Source organism: Lethenteron reissneri, chromosome 15 (genome assembly GCF_015708825.2).
Source record: "Lethenteron reissneri isolate LAM-NWPU_2019-01 chromosome 15, ASM1570882v1, whole genome shotgun sequence".
Classification (NCBI taxonomy): domain Eukaryota; kingdom Metazoa; phylum Chordata; class Hyperoartia; order Petromyzontiformes; family Petromyzontidae; genus Lethenteron; species Lethenteron reissneri.
This window is the reverse complement of record NC_083793.1, coordinates 6,818,519-6,834,806: the sequence shown is the minus strand read 5'-3', so window position 1 is coordinate 6,834,806 and position 16,288 is coordinate 6,818,519. Positions and strand designations below refer to the sequence as shown.

General features: G+C 46.9%; 1 protein-coding gene across 1 annotated transcript in view; it reads right to left on the bottom strand.

The window, feature by feature from the left end:
* Nucleotides 1–809: 809 nt before the first annotated feature.
* Nucleotides 810–16,288, bottom strand: part of LOC133342645 (voltage-dependent L-type calcium channel subunit alpha-1D-like) — a 223,582-nt gene continuing 208,103 nt past the window's right edge. The window contains 5 exon segments of the mRNA XM_061551929.1: nucleotides 810–2,927; nucleotides 6,426–6,914; nucleotides 9,412–9,533; nucleotides 11,713–11,861; nucleotides 15,010–15,138. Of these exon segments, the coding sequence (XP_061407913.1) occupies nucleotides 2,622–2,927; nucleotides 6,426–6,914; nucleotides 9,412–9,533; nucleotides 11,713–11,861; nucleotides 15,010–15,138 (1,195 nt within the window). The 3' untranslated portion in view covers nucleotides 810–2,621.

Sequence of the window (16,288 nt, the reverse complement as noted above, 5' to 3'; positions counted from 1 at the left end):
TGTTTCATTTTTATTATTTTATTATTTCCCTTCTACGCGACTTTACCGAAAGAACCAAGAAGATGAATCCCTGCAGTCACAAAAACTTTAAATCGAAATTTAATAAAAGTGTTGACGCAATATTGAAACGGCTATCCTCGGTGACTCTCCCCGCGGCGGATAAGAATCGCGTATCCCTGAGTAGGCAACCACGCTACCTCTGCAGGACCTGGCACGTCAAACCCAACCGATCGTTCGACCACAGTGGACGCCTCAAAACCACAACTAACACGGAGCTCACACTGTTGCGAGGGGTAGGCTGACATTCTAGAGCAGCATTGAGGCACCGTTCTCTCACTGAGGGCCTCATGATACCTTCAATTTCCTTTGGCGGGCCACGCGTTAACACCAGCGGCAGTCTATTCTGCCACTGCAAGAGGCCCTTGCAGTGGCAGGAGTGACCGAGCACGCGAAAACTAGAAACACAGTGTTGCCGGGTTGAAAATATTCCCCTCTATTATGCAATTAGTCTGGTTAAGATACTTGCAGTGATGGATATAGATATTTAACACGTAGGCTTTCGCGACCAATATTATTCATAATATAGGTTTTTAGGTCAGATGGCGTTATTTATAAATGTGTCGTAACCCTCCACCACCCGACACGGCCAAACAGTAAAAAATGTGTCACGTTTTTTAAAGGAAGTGAATTATTTTGTCCTTTGAAAAACGTGACACATTTTTTACTGTTTGGCCGTGTCGGGTGGTGGTAGGTTACAACACATTTATAAATAATGCGATCTGACCCAAAAACCTATATTATGGATATAGATATTGTTAGTTGGGCCCGTGCAGTGACAAGAGGTGAGTGAGCGTGTTAATATGGGAAACGCAAGTGTTGCCGGATCGAACATACTCTTCTCTTGCACGTGACTGGTGAGGCTTAGATGCTTGCGGTGATAAATATTGTTTGTGGGCCGTCTTTAAGTGGTAGGCCTCACGTGGCTGAGTGCCCAATGAAATGAAGTTGCAGGCTGTGTACGGCACCCGCGCGCCAGCCAGCCAGCAAAACTTTTATTTTTTTATATATACAGGCATTGACACAGATGGATCGGTCTCTCAGCTGCGTCCACTCGCCTTCGCGTTCACATGATTAACCAGGAGGGGTGTGGCGTTTATGTGGACTCAGCTCGGGGCTGTACCAAACTACCAGGTGTTGAATCCATGCGAAACCGTGCCACTTTCACAGACTGCATTCACTACCAAGATGAGACATTCAAAATATGATCGCTGCATGTGAAGACACATTGAGTGTACGCATCTCACGTGTGGGTTAAGCTTTCCACGGAATACAATGTGCAAAGATCATTTAAAAGTGTTAAAAATGTCATTCTGTTTGACTAAACTGCTTGATTTTCTGATATATATATATTTTTCCCCATTTTTTATGAAATACTAAACAAATGTTTTATTAGAAATTCCCACGTGTTGTAAAACAACTTTAAATCTCTTATCTTCAGTACCCTGAAGAGCTATGCTTTAAAAATAATTAGATCAAGTTTTCATTCAAGTACTTACAGCAATAGGTATGTATATTATATCTCTATATAAATAAACTTTAGCTGATTTGTGCTGTCTATGCCGATTTATAAAACAGGCTCATGGTAACGATATGGTCTGAAATGAATGATGATTGTGTCTGCATTAGATACTAAACAGAGCTGTAGGATGCACGCCTTAAAATGTATGTGCCATGCATGCCCAGTGAAGTATAAATAATATTAATACTTTTGCGTAATTCAATGTCTTAAGCAAAATTGTATAAAATCACACTTGTGGGCAAGTGGTATACATGTGTATGGCGGACATGCAAATATCTGCTGTGCAGAATGATGTGTCGAAAAGTGTCTGAGCCGCACTACGTCCTTCGAATGTGTCTCTATAAACACTGATGATTCCTGCTGTGGTCTTGCCAAACAGGGCGACATTCGTGGTCGCTTCTTATGAGCTTATTCTTTCACAGAAGATCCATCCTCCTGCCTCTGTGTTCCATTTTAACGATAAAAACAACGCTCAATGACGAGCCAAGGAATAAAGTAGCGGCGCAATGAGTCCTGGTCGTCCTGCACGTGACTCTTGCACTCCTCCAATACTTCAGGGGTATATATCCTCCGCTACCGCACGGTAGACGAAGGGGCCACAGCCGCCACTCCGATCAACAGGTGCCAACGCGGCACTGCCCGTGGCTCTGGCTCGAGCGAAAAATGGTCCCAGCGATTCTGTCCAATTGGCATCGTTTTACTACGAAAGCAGCTCAGAGAGCAGTGCTCGAGGGAAGGATGCGTGGAGTGGGGTTGGTCTGGAGGTGAGTGGGGGGGGGGGGGCAGGGAGGCGTCGAAGGAAATTCTCGGCGACTGGAAGACAGCCCCAATTAAGTGGCCACCCCGCCATTCGCATCGCTCTCAACGGCACATGTCGAGTCACAACGGGGGTGCTCTTCCAGCTGTGTTCCTCCACACCTCCCACGCGTCCCCTTCGCTTGTCCGGCTTTTGGTTGCAGACAGGCAGGGAAGCGGGCGGGCGGGCGGGCGGACGAGCGATCGCGACGTTCGCCGCACGTCGGCGGGGCGGGGGGGGCCTACGCTACAAAGTGGTGACGCAGATCATCTCGTCCGACAGGTCCTCGTCGTACTTGACGTGCACCGGCTCGTCGTCGCTGGCGCCCGAGCCGAAGTCCTGGGGGTCGTAGTCGCGGCGCGGGGTCACCGGCGCCGAGCGGGCGTGCAGGCCGCCCCCGCCGCCCGCGGTGGGGCTGCCGTTGAGGAGGTGGCTGGCGGCGCTCTCCATCTCGTCCATCGTCATCTCGCAGGCGTCGGCCAGCTCGTGCTTGGTGACCGCCACGAAGCGTGGGTCACGGGCGAAGCGGCCCAGCCCCTCCGAGATCAGCACCTAGGCGCAAGCGCAATGGCAGCACGACGTCCGCTGTGCCGCTCGTTCCCAATGCTGCCCGTTGTGTGAAACTCACCGCCCCGTCTCCCCCCCCTGCAAAATCATTCGAGCTAGCGGCTCCCTGCACCTTGTTGTTTGTCTAAGCCGGTGACTGACTGCCTCTAATCCTATTGGAGTGCATTCTCAGTCAACGTTGTATTTTGTTGAATTTGTCGTCCTTCCCCGCAACTCCAATTAGCATGGTTGGCTATGTACGGTGTGAAACAAGTTCAACCTACATACATGCGTATTAAACACTGCCTGTGTGTCTTTTGCCCCTGTGTCTTGGGATACAGAGGCTGCAAGAAGCACATGTTTTACTCTACCACAAGTGGAAGTGACTCCTTTGGTACCATTCCATTTGTGGCACATTAGAAATGTATCACTCTTTTAATTATATCATTGTGCAGCAAGGGAGCAAAGTGTGGTTCTGTGAAAGTCCTGATGTGCTGTGCAGTGCATCAATGCATGTGTGTACAGCAGCCTGCGATGACTGAGTTGGGCCTGTAGGTGGCTGGCAAGGTTATTGAATAACCGCACTTGGACACCAGCCACATGGTTAATGGCGACTCGGAAGAATTGTTGTGTGTGACACACGTGCTGTTGCATTTTACAGAGTGACGGTGCTGTTCTTCACAAGATTGCCATTAACCACAAGAAATGTGTTTGCCCTCGATTTGGAGCACCGGCCCACGTCCTTCATTTCGAGTGTGCAGCACGTTATCTTGGGCAGTGTCCACTGTTGTCCGTTTACCGCAACGGATGGATGATGAATGCCATGCAATGTCCACAACTCTCTCACTTTGCCTTATCCAAACACACTCTTTTGTATACTCTCTGATATGCAATCAACATGCGTTGCTCTTCAATTCGCAGATGGCAGTGGGGTGCAGGCGATGACCCGCCCCGACTGGACATCTGTGAAAAAGAGCTTCATAGCTCATCGGATTCCTCCAGTATAAATAGATATTGAGATTTTGACGAAACTGTTCTCTCCAAGAAATAGCTTTGCCTAATCACCAGGTATGGTCAAACCCTTTCAAAACAACAAATTAGCTTTTTAGAAAATGCAATCGTGCATTGCTTATCCTTGTGCTACTTTCGGTTCTCAAATGATCACCTTTCATTACATCGGTCGTCGTGTGATAACCACATTCTCTGTGTGCTGCTCAGTGTGATGTTTATTGATCAATGCATTATGGATTTTGATGTTTGACCGTATCATAGCTTGAGAGAGACCGTTTGTGATTGAGGCAGTGTCTGTGGCACCGGCTACATGTGTACAGGAGAGGGCGCTAGTGTTATACCGCAACTGGCTAAATCTTAGAAGAGTGTCTTCTTCAAAATACACAGCAGGGGAACACAGATGGGAAGTAGTCAGGCTTTCCCTTGATTCATCAACAAGTATTGATTCTTGCACTCAGAATTTCTGCGTAACATTATGCATTTAAGAATACATTGTTTTAGGTGTGCATGTGTTACGTGTGTTATTTATTGATGGAAGCACCCTCGCCAATAGCGGGTGCAACATTCACAATGGTACAAAAAGATAACAACCATCAATTTGTTTTATTCCATTGAATCACGAAAGTGTCCCGAATCGTTACGGGGTTGAATTGTTGCACGCCTAAGTGCATATTAGGATGAATTCATGCAATACCCGGGCCCGTTAATGTCAACATTTATTTCTAGACAAAGGGTCAGAGCCAAGTTTGCAGCTGGCAGAAAGTCCAGGGGGAGGCCCCACCAATCCCATTAAACATGAGTTTATTCCCCCTTTACACTGAACACGCGAATTTTCACACAGCCCAGGGTCAAATTTTTTGTAACCTTCCCCTGCTCGAGTACAATGTGCACCTTGGCTCCAGCTCGTCTGGCCATGGATTGAGGTTGTGGGCTTCTGTACAAAGAGATTTAATTTTCATTAAAAAAATGGCTTTCTATTTAAAGCTTTCGTGACTGCAGGGATTCATCTTCTTGGTTTCTGTCGGTAAAGTCACGTAGAAAGAAGCAAGTAGCTACTTGCGTTGTGGCTGAAATGTCGTGAGAATTATTTTATGTTTTATTTTTATTATTTTATTAATTTCTTTCTACGTGACTTTACCAAAAGAACCAAGAAGAATATAACCCGTAAAAACAAAGTTTTTCACTATAAATGCTTTATATGCGTGGCGGCTAGCGTCCTCTCGTCCTATGGCTTGAGATGGCTGCCACCTATGGGTCAGATGATTGCATGGCAGCATTAAGCAATTGGTATTTAAATATAATATTTTCGTCCTAAAAAGTATAAAATTTTGGAAAAAATTTTTCACAAACATTGTCACGCACAACGAGTCTGTGTGGAAAATGTCAGCTCGATTGGATCACGGGAAGTGGGTTAAAAAACGACCGAAAGATTTGCACGGTCCTAAGCAAGCAAGCAAGTGAACTTAATATAAAGGATTTAAAAATGGCTTTCATCGCAGCATAGCTGCTCCCAGGTGTGGGTGGGTGGGTGGGTGAGGAGGGGATTTCTGCACCCTCAGCCCAGCCTCACTTCCTACGCCACGCGCAGCCCTGCGTCCCGAAGTAGCGTCTGCTCGAAATGTTGCCGATGCGCTCGAGACATCCGGTGGGATATATCCCAAATTCTAGCGTCATCACCACGGATCTTTGTCGGTCCGCCAACTACCGGATGAAGGCCTCCTCTCCCCAACGCCATGGCAGCCGTGCAGGTTGTGCTTGGGTCGCACGGCTCTCGGGAGTGATGCCAACGGATATAACAGGAATAGCATGCGGGCAAATAATATGAAACATAATGTAAACTAGTTGGCAAAATCATGCACACGCTATAAAATGCTTTCCAAAATGCATTTATCTTTGGAAGAATATCCGTCACTCGACTGCATGTTTGCAAATAGTGATTTTTGGCTATGATTTGTGTCCCCAAGTTCTGGGCAAAGCTTGTATCGATTTGGTTAGTTTTCAAAAAGGGTAAGTTCTTTAAAGGAGCATTACTTTATACTAATGCTTAATTAACATTGGACGACCTTTACAAGAGTTAAAGCATGCATTTGAACGTGAAGGTAATTGGACGCAGCTGAGAGACCGGTCAATATGGGGTACAGACTGTGTCAACGCTCTTTAAAACTGAGGTGGCGGGCACCTATAGGTCTAGATTTGAACCTCACTTGATACAGTAAATCTAGCTGTGACGGTCCCACCTGATGACGGAGACTTGTGCTGCCTCCGAAACGTCGTGATTTATTATTTTATTTCTATTATTATTTCTATTATTTTTTATTTTTTACCTACGTGACTTTACCAAAAAACCTAAGAGTATGGGCACCTATAGCCCATGGGCCGTACGCAGCCTGCGACTTAATTCCATATGGCACTCAGCCACGTGAGGCCTACCACTTCAAAATGGCCCACAAACAAGAAGGCGCCAGTGTATGAGACGAGCACTCGACGACTCACGGCTTCCACGAGGCTGTCGGCGCTGCCACGCGTCTCGGCGTATCGGTCCCGCAGTCGGGCAGACGGCACGGCGAGCCCTCCCGGCACGAAGCTGCGGTACGGCGCGTCGGGCCCGTCCGTGTACCACGAGCTGCGGTCCACCGATGGCAGGCTGCCGTTGAGCTTGCCGCCGTGGTGATGCTGCTGCTGGTGGTGGTGGTGGTGGTGGAGGAGGGCGGAGGTCGCGGATGCCCGCGAATCGGCGCGCTCGATGAGGATGGCGGGCGTGTAGTAGGGCGGCCGCGGCAGCGAGGACACGGGGGACGGCAACGACGGTGGCGCCGGCGCAGGCGGCATTGGCGGCATCGTGCGGCTGTTGTGGTACGAGGAGCCGCGTCCCGGCGTGGAGGATGGCGTGGCGGGTGGCGTGGCCCACGACGTGGTCGCATGCGCCGATGAGTGGCGCCGGTGTTCAGCGGCGAAGCCATCCAGGCCGGCCACGGCGAGGACCTGCGGTTGTTCGCACGTGGGAGGACACAGGGAGAGTTCGTCGGCTTCACTCGTCAGGAAGCGAAATACAACTCGATTCCTCAACCTTGCTGCAAAGCGGAGTGGGGAGGTGGAGTTTCTTGAACATTCTTTGCAAGCCCCTCCATTCGAATAAGTAATGAGAATAATAATGAGCATGTCGCTTTATAGACAATAGGTCTCCCTTCAGTAAGATACCACGCTGAAGAATGGTTACCCAGGATGTCGTGTGTCAGCAACTTTTCATCGTTTCACTCAATACAAATGAGTTCACGTTTAAAATTTCAAGGGCTACTAAGTATCTACTGATGGGTAACTCTTCATATTAAAATGTAACACTGTCCATCTAGAAACATTATTAAAAAAAACAATCACCATGGCGTACAGTTGAAGGTTTCCAACTGCCCTGATATTAACTCAAATCTCTCTGCCCTCTCTATCTCTCTGCTACGAAGCTTGGACCCTGGAATGGAACGAGGCCCCCTGCACAATGCCCTCTGTCTTCGTAGTGTGGGACAATGACTTCCAGTGCAGTTGCACTGCCTGTGCACTCGATAGCCACGTCGCTGCCACAGAACACTGGATCCACCCCCTGGGAAGGAATGGACTGCAGAAATGTTTGGGATGTTGCATCCGTGCAACAAGAGGTGTTCTGCTTGAGAGGCTCAATATATATATTTTTAAAAACCTGTAATTACGTTCAATACAAAGTGAAAACAACTGCTTCATCGCTGGGACATTTATTCATATTGATATTTATCAATTGATATAATAAAACACAACCCTTTAACTCGGTGAATCCAAGTCATATTGAGATGTAAAATACACAGCAAGTATGATATTATTTTTATAAATGTGCCATGGATAAAAAATAGCTGTGAAGTCATTGCAAGCACGTGTCAGTGGAGAGCGGTAACTTTTGGTCTTAAGTAATTGTTAATATAAAGTGATACATTGCTCAATAATGCATCCTTCCAAATGTGCATATGATTTTACACAAGTCAATGCACGTCCAAATGAGAAACTGATTGATTTATTGAGAACACGATTTTGTTATTACTGGCCTACTGAGCACAAAACCTACTGGCCACAGGTCTGCAATAAATTAATGCTGCATTCCATCAAACCCAGCGAGAGAGAGAGCGAAAGGAATGATACCAAGAATTTTCATTTCAATTCAAATGCAATTTGACATTATTACCAATCGCATTCCTAATGCAGGCTGGCTGAGCAGCTTCAGCTAATTGGGCACTTATCTCCCCAACCCTCGGCCTAACAATGCCCCTGATGAATGCGATAACTGTCAGTCACATGTAAATCACCATCAGTCTTTTTTTGAGCCGCTCGAGTCATTTCCACCCACATTGTCACCATTTCATCGCAGAGGTAAAGCAAGGTTGTTGTATGAGCGTGGGACAAAAACTAAATCATAAACACGTGGCAATTTTGGGGGGGGGGGAATTCGTCGCATTTTTTTCGGATTGCCCGTGAAAAACAAGAGATATTAAAGTTAAAAAAGCGTACTCTGTAGGTGAATTAATGAAAAAAATTAATAGATCCAATGCCAACAGGAAAATACTTGAAATTGCGCGCGTTCAAACTAAATGAACTTTTCTCTTTAAAGACAAAGCCTTACAGACTCTGTTGACAACCACCTGTGAAGGTATGCAGTACATATGAGAATGTGGTTAGCACTATTCCTGCTAACCTTTGTTTCCCCGTCACAGCATAAGGAACTCAATTAAAGCTCAGTACATTTAGAGACCCACACACTCATATACTAATTGTTACTCATATTATACGTGGCTAAATATCAAATTAAAACCTCTTGGATTCTAGCGCAGTGGACAAACCACTACTCAACCACTCTTCACACAGAAAAGAGCCAGACGAAGCTAAATTAAGTAAAGCATTACATTTGTTATGATGGTGTTTTGTGTCACCCTTAATCACAGGTGGTTGCCAGAATTTGAATCCGGCATGTCAATAGTGCAAGCTCAGTGACACAAGCTCCAAGCTGAAGGGCCACCATACTCTACTTGAGAACCTCGCTTGTTCACAGGTGGCTGAAAAACCCAGATCCAAACCCAAGATCTCAGAGCGGCACTCTTACACAAGTCACGTCTTTTGTCTGATGCAAGTGAAAGCGCACAATGTCTCCCATCACAGGCAATGGGTAAAATCACCAAAGCCCCTTATCTTCTTGGTTCTTTCGGTAAAGTCACGTAGAAGGGAAATAATAAAAAATAAGGCACGTAGAAGAGAAATAATAAAATAATAAAAATAAACAAGGGAAATAATAAAAAAAATAAGCCCTTTTATTATTTTTATTATTTTATTATTTCCCTTCTACGTGACTTTACCGAAAGAACCAAGAAGATGAATCCCTGCAGTCACGAATGCTTTAAATCGAAAAAAAAGCCCCTTATGTTGAGATGTGAATCTGGCCCGCAACAGCCGCTCGGCGCGATGCCCTCACCTGTTGTTGGGCGAGCCGCAGAGGAAGGGACGAATTGGGCGCGTAGTTCAAGGACATGGGTAGGTCCGACTCGAGACTCGACTGTCTCCGCAGGCAGTCGATGTTAAACGAGGGTCTCCTCCCTGCGCTCACACGCACACAAAGATCCCCACGTATCGCCTTAACAGACTGGAGGAGCAAGTGCTGTTAGCGAGCACCTATAAAGGCCGGCACGGCACACGATGGGGTGGGTGGCCAACACCACGCCCGGCCGCCTTTGTCTCCCAAGTGGCGATGATTACACATCGAACCAGGTACTCATTTGAGGCTGAGTCGACCTAGGGGAGGTTCAGGACCGGTTCAGATAATCGTCACTGGTTTTGGGTTTTGGCCGTGAGCGGGAATCGAACTCGGGTCGCCAGGTTCGTAGCGCAGCACGCTAATCGCTACACTACCGCTCCCCACGCACACACACACACGTGCACACACACACACATTCACACAGGAGACAAAGCACCCCCCTCGTATAGCCTTAACAGACTTGTGGGGCAAGTGCTGTTAGTGAGCACCTATGAAGGCACACAATGGGGTGGGTGACCAGCACCACATCTGGCCATTTTTGTCTCCCTAGGACAGGCACAGGACCGGTTCAGGATAATCATCACTGGTGTTGGCCAAGAGCGGGAATTTAACTCGGGTCGCCGGGATCAAAGGCACCAATGCTAACCACTACACTACCGCTCCACTGCACACGCACAACACAAACAGCTGCCATCTGCCATTGAAATGGCGGTGATGTCACAATGGCCCTTCTGCCAAGTCAGGTGCACTCAGAGGCCACACATTGCACAAAGACAAAGGTCATCCGTATAGCCTGAACAGACTGTTGGGGCAAGTGCTGGCAGCGAGCACCTTTAAAGGCCGTTACAGCACACGAGGGGATGGGTGGCCAACATTAGGCCCGGTCGCCTTTGTCTCCCCAGTGGTGATGTTTACACACCATACCAGGTACTCATTTAAGGCTGAGTCCACCTAGGGGAGGCCCAGGAACGGTTCAGATAATCGTTACTGGTGTTGGCCGTGAGCGGGAATTGAATCTCGGTCGCCAGGTTCGTAGCGCAGCCCGGTAACCGCTGCACTACCGCTCCCCACGGTGCACACACGCACACACACACACATGCACCGCGCACACACACATGCACCGCGCACACACAAATATGCACTTGAACAGCAAGGAGTGCCGGTGTCAGAGAATATATTATGCCCCCCCCCCCCCAAATATTTGTCCCCTGAGGAAATAATATGCGTTGGCTCGAGAAACCAATATTTTGAAATATTGGATCCCCTTCTGAATATTTGTATGCCCTTATTTTTTTAATAAGAAAAGTCACAATTGTTTTGGCATATGGTTATGGACATGAATTTTCAACAAAAGCCTTAATTTTTTTTTATTACTTTCCAAACTTATTTGTGAAATTATTTCTCAGTTTATTTTATGGACACTTTTACCTTTCCATACCATCTGTTTGGTCCAAACCTTGCACGAACCAAATGTCGTGCCTAACCCTAACCCGAGGCTACAAACAAGTTCCCTGGGGAGAACACATGTTCACCGGTGAGTACACATTTTCGATCCACTGGAGGCCAAATTACACCGGCGTGTCTTGTGCCATGTTATTGCAGGTGCCACCTTTATCACACTGCCCGGCACAATGCCTGGGCCTAATGGCACCCCCTGTGAGACTGCAACTGCTTCTTATCTCAAGAAACCTGGTGTTATTTTGCATAAATAATCAAAATGAAATAAAATAGAATTTGTCTATGAATTAAATAATTGCTGAATTTAAATATTCTTCTACAGACAGCGACTGCTGGGTTGAGCCAGAAGGGGCTACACTCGAGGGAGCTAGTGGGAACTCCTCGCGAGGGGAATTTGGCATGGCCAGGTGTCTTGGACGAGGTAGGAGTACCCAGACTTTAACCGACTCACTGCTGGGTGGACAGATCGTGGGCCGGGTGGGGGATGGGATTTTGTAAACTTGCCCATTGTTACATCTTTGGGACCTTTTTTCAGTATCAGGTGGGGGGTGGGAGGGGTGGGGCTGGGTGGAGAGGGGCTGGTCACCCCGTGGTGCCCTTTTAAAACTCAACGTTTAACCTACTCACGCCGGCTTGTGCCCGCCCTCACAGTCGGGCATATTTGCGGAATACACCACGCCGCTGTTGACCCTGGCCATTGACCGAGCAACCCAACGTTCCTACCAGCTCCCTCCGCAGGAATGTGTTTTCGCGGGGGTGGTGGGTGACCGCCAACCCACTCACCTGGCGGAGTTGGGGGCAGCAGTCTCCTGCGCTGGGGATTCCTGCTCAGCTCCTTGTCGTAGGAGCGGCAGGAGGACGTGTGGGTCAGCGGCTCATCGTACTGCCGGTCAGCTCCCCGGTAGCGCCCGCTCGACTCCTTGTAGTATTGCCTGCCGGGGGCACAGCATTGTGAAGTGCAGAATCACAACAAAAATGGTCAAAGATCCAGTTTCAAGTTGATTTCGTGAAAGTCGGTGAGAAGGCAAGGGACCCGGATAGGAGTCTCATTTGCGAGAGTGATCTGGGCCACCAATATGACGAAAGCTAAACAAATAAAACATAGTACAGCAATGAAACGACTGGAGATCACATGTAAAAAAACTGCATCACATGATGAAATCGAAAATATTGCACAAACATAAATCGGTGTTAATACGATCACTGTAGTGTAAGACTCACTTCGGGAAGATAATTTTTTGACTAATAATAGTACAAATATTGATTTAAAGCTTTCGTGACTGCAGGGATTCATATTCTTGGTTAAAGTCCCTTCTACGTGACTTTACCGAAAGAACCAAGAATAATAGTACAATTAAATTTAAGTTACGCAGATATCGTGTGACTCATTGTACTTAAATGTGCGCAGGTCGAATTGTCTAAAATTCAAAGCAGCCACCAATACAGAGAGAGCGAGCTGATGAGAACAGAGCAGATAAGAACTTACACGTGTCTTGAGCTGAGAAAAAAATCGAAACCAGGGAACAGAGATGATAGGGTAGAGGGAGAATAACGAAGGTGGAAAAGAAAAGTTCTATCCTTCAATACCGTCGATTGAACACGGCATAAAATTGAGAGGAAACATTCAGTCTGGTAAAAACTTGTTATTTGGTATTGAAGTGAAGTTTACGGGAACAATGGCTGTAGTCGGCCCTACGTTGAAATATAGAGGGCGCGGAAATAGTATGGGGTTAGAAGACACTCGCCAATTAAATAATAGCAATGTCTATAACCATAACCAACGACTAGCACTCCCACTGACTCTAATCCTACCTCTAACCCCACCTTATGCACTTAGAAGTGCTCTCAGAGGTAGCTCTGTGCTATCTTCTTCCATGCTCCGTTCTCTAATGCGATGTGCTCTGCAAGAGATCCGATTGGATCTTTCGCCATTCTGCCTATAGCACCCATGGTGATAAAACTGATATATATATATGTGTTTATATATGTGTTTAACCCGTCTTGTCACTCAGCAATAGGGCAAATCTAGTGATTTCACACCAGTGGAATGCATGTGCTTATTAACACATCTATATCAATATATCTATACGGGAGGTCTGGACCGCCCTACTCAATATGCTGCCGCCGCGACCTTCGCCAGGACAAGCGGATTGAGTCACGAACGAATATCAATAGACACATGAATATGAACGTGAATATATCTATATGGATATGCAGCAATGGCACTAGAGCATGCCCATTGCAGTGATGTGAAAGCACGTTTTTCCTCACGAGAAAAACTGTCAAATGTTCGGACAGCCCACGACGTACATCCGTGACATAAGAGTTCCATTTAAAAAGAGTAAAGATGGCTTTTGAGTCCCAACAGCCATTTTCTATGGCAGTCCCTGCTTTGTAACGCGTGGACAAATGATCTTTTCTACTTCTGTCATCCAAGCTTTTATCGGAGCTTCCTCTCCCAAACGGCGACATTGGAGGACAAATCGAGGAGAGAACGAGTAGTGTAGGGTAGTTTCAGTTTCATATATTTGGTACAGCCCTGTGAGCCATTCGGCTCTTGGTTGGCATGGTGACTGGGCCCCTCCGGCCTGTGGACACAGGTGCTGTTTCACCGCATTCACACCCAATATTCAATACACTGGCGAGCGCCCACCGTGCATTAACACCGCACTCCGATTGTAAGTCCATCAGACGGACACTTACTCTGAGACCGGAAAAGGTGAGGTGCAGTCCTTCCATATTAAAACCGCTGCTATTGGAACCACACAATGGAGACACTAATTATTATAAATGGCTTCCGTTTACCTCGGACAGTTCTCACTAGGCCTGAAGACTCGTTTTAAGGAGGGTCCTGCATCTGGGTGTTTTGGCCATTTCTGTAAATGAATGCTTGAAGTACTGTAGGTATGTCACGACTCACCGCCATGAAATTCTGTGAAATGTCATAACTTTATTTAGGAATTCTTTCACCGTCTCGTTTTGACCATCTCAGATGTACTGCTCCTTTTTTATATTCTTGGTTCTTTCGGTAAAGTCACGCAAGAAACGTAAACATTTTCTTGCTGTGGATGTCACACCTGATGATGATTGCTTGTGTTGCAGTCGAAACGTCGTGATAATTTTTATCGTTTAATATTTATATTATTTTATTATTTCCCTTCTACGTGACTTTAGCGAAAGAACCAAGAATATGAATCCCTGCAGTCACGAAAGCTTTAAATCAAAATGCTCCTTTTTTGTTCCGTTTCACGTGTGCACCTTTGTTCCATCCCATCAACACGGGCAATCTATTTGCATATACATTACATAAATCGTCACAAATCTATTCTCACACACATTATTTGATGCACATATCCTGTCTGTAAGAATCAAACTTAATTGAAGAATCGTTGGACCTCTACAATGAAGCACATGGACTCCTGCCTGAGGATAATTTTTCCCCTATGTTGCTTCCCCAAGTCATCCGTGCTCTTGATTTCCTGCCTCCGTTCAAGTCCATGCTCAAGGCCTCCCTGTTTTCTTCTTGCTGTCTCTTGCCTGCCTGTCTTTTTCTCAATACGATCTATATTCCCACTCCTTTTGTACGGCATCATAAGATTCAATTGAATTCATATGCTACCTAAACACAAAGTGTACCGCATCAAACACTGCCCTGTATCCGTACACAGATCCTGCTTTAATTGCCTGGTGTGCTTCACACAGCGACTGCAAGCAGCACATATTTAGTGGGCCATGAGCAGGACACATCGCTTAAGAGGAATGAAGGTCGAGACTAACAACAGAGTGGCAGCTAAAGGAGGGTTTAACGCCCGAAAGAGTATGTACGATCACGCGTATGGAACGGTGAGATTAACTGATGTGCGGGTAGGCGCGAGATGGATTGCTGCATCCCAGGAACGTGAGATGTGGCAATGGCCTGGGGAAGCCTTCATCCAGGACTGTGTTGATCACGCCTGATGATGAAGACGACGACGGATGGAGAGGTGATACTGAGTCAGCGGTTCCGCGTGTCCGGCAGCCACACAAATACGGGGCAATGAGCGTTGACGACGATGTTCCGGTGGGCATGGGGTTGAGCACCTGTCCCTGGTGAGCGGGCTGCCCTCCTCGTCGTCGCTGTAGAAGCTGGGCTCCGCCGCGTAGCCGTCCTCGTCGTCGACGGCCGCCTCCCTCTGGATGACGGGGACGCGTCCATCCCCGGTGGACGAGCTGCGGGACAGAGCGCGGGGACACGGTCCATCCCTCCGCACGTGGACGCACCCGCACGCCCGCGTTCTCGTTTTGCTAACGAAATGAGCGAGGTTGAAAAAAAAGGTAAGTGCCAAACCTAGTGGAATTTTTTTTTCGTTCTTTTTCATTTTAGCCAATGGTGAAAATCACCAAGCGTGATGACGACTTGTGACTGTGCACCGACTATCTAAGCGCGACCATGACGTCACAACGTGACCGGAAAAATTAGTGACGTTATTAGAGACTGCAGTGCGCCGGGGAAGACCAAAGGTGGTAATTTGCTCACATATCCTGTCATAGAAATATTACACAATGGTGGACTTTGCGGCACTGCCCTCTGTTGTCCACCGCTAAGCCTCGCAAGCCTACGGCAGCCTATTTGTGCAGGGTACTTATCCATCTTATGCGATATCCAGGCCCAAATTCCTGCTTCGATTTTGACATCTGAGGAGACCGGTTGATTTGGTCACAGGCAATTCACAAATTGAAGGTGAAAAATGTAAATGTCCAATTGGGGGCTTGACTGCCCATCAATCGCCCCTTTAACGTGATCCTCCAACTGTTTCCTCCAAAGCTTTGGATCAAAGTTGTGCACCGCCTTGCCTATAGCTTGATTCAGCAGCAGTCACTGGTGAATTATGGACAAGTAGAGCGAGTTCCCTCATCGCATTGCAGGTCCAGGTTTTTCAGTCAATGTACGCAAGATCGGTTCGTCATTTCAAAATAATGTTTCACTCATGACGATCATTGTCCCCGCCACACGAACGTGTAGTTTGTACGCGAACACTCAGGGGCTCCCAATGGCGATGAGAACTGCCCAATGTTCATTTGAGCAGAGACAAAACTTTGAATTTCTATCATGTGAGTATCAAGGGCCCAGTGAATGTAATTAGGGTGAACATAATTAGCTTTGAAGATTCCACCTGATTTTAGTGCGGGTGAGAAATTATTGTGAAAATGCAATTGGTGAATGATTCATTTGCACGAGCAACAATCGCTGCTTTCAATGACATCAAAGAGGGAGGAGAAGTGAAGGTCTATGTGGAATTGGCATAAGCCTGAAAGGATAATTTGGCTTAATGAACAAGTTGTGCTCATTAAACGTTAATTATATCACGGTATAACTCCT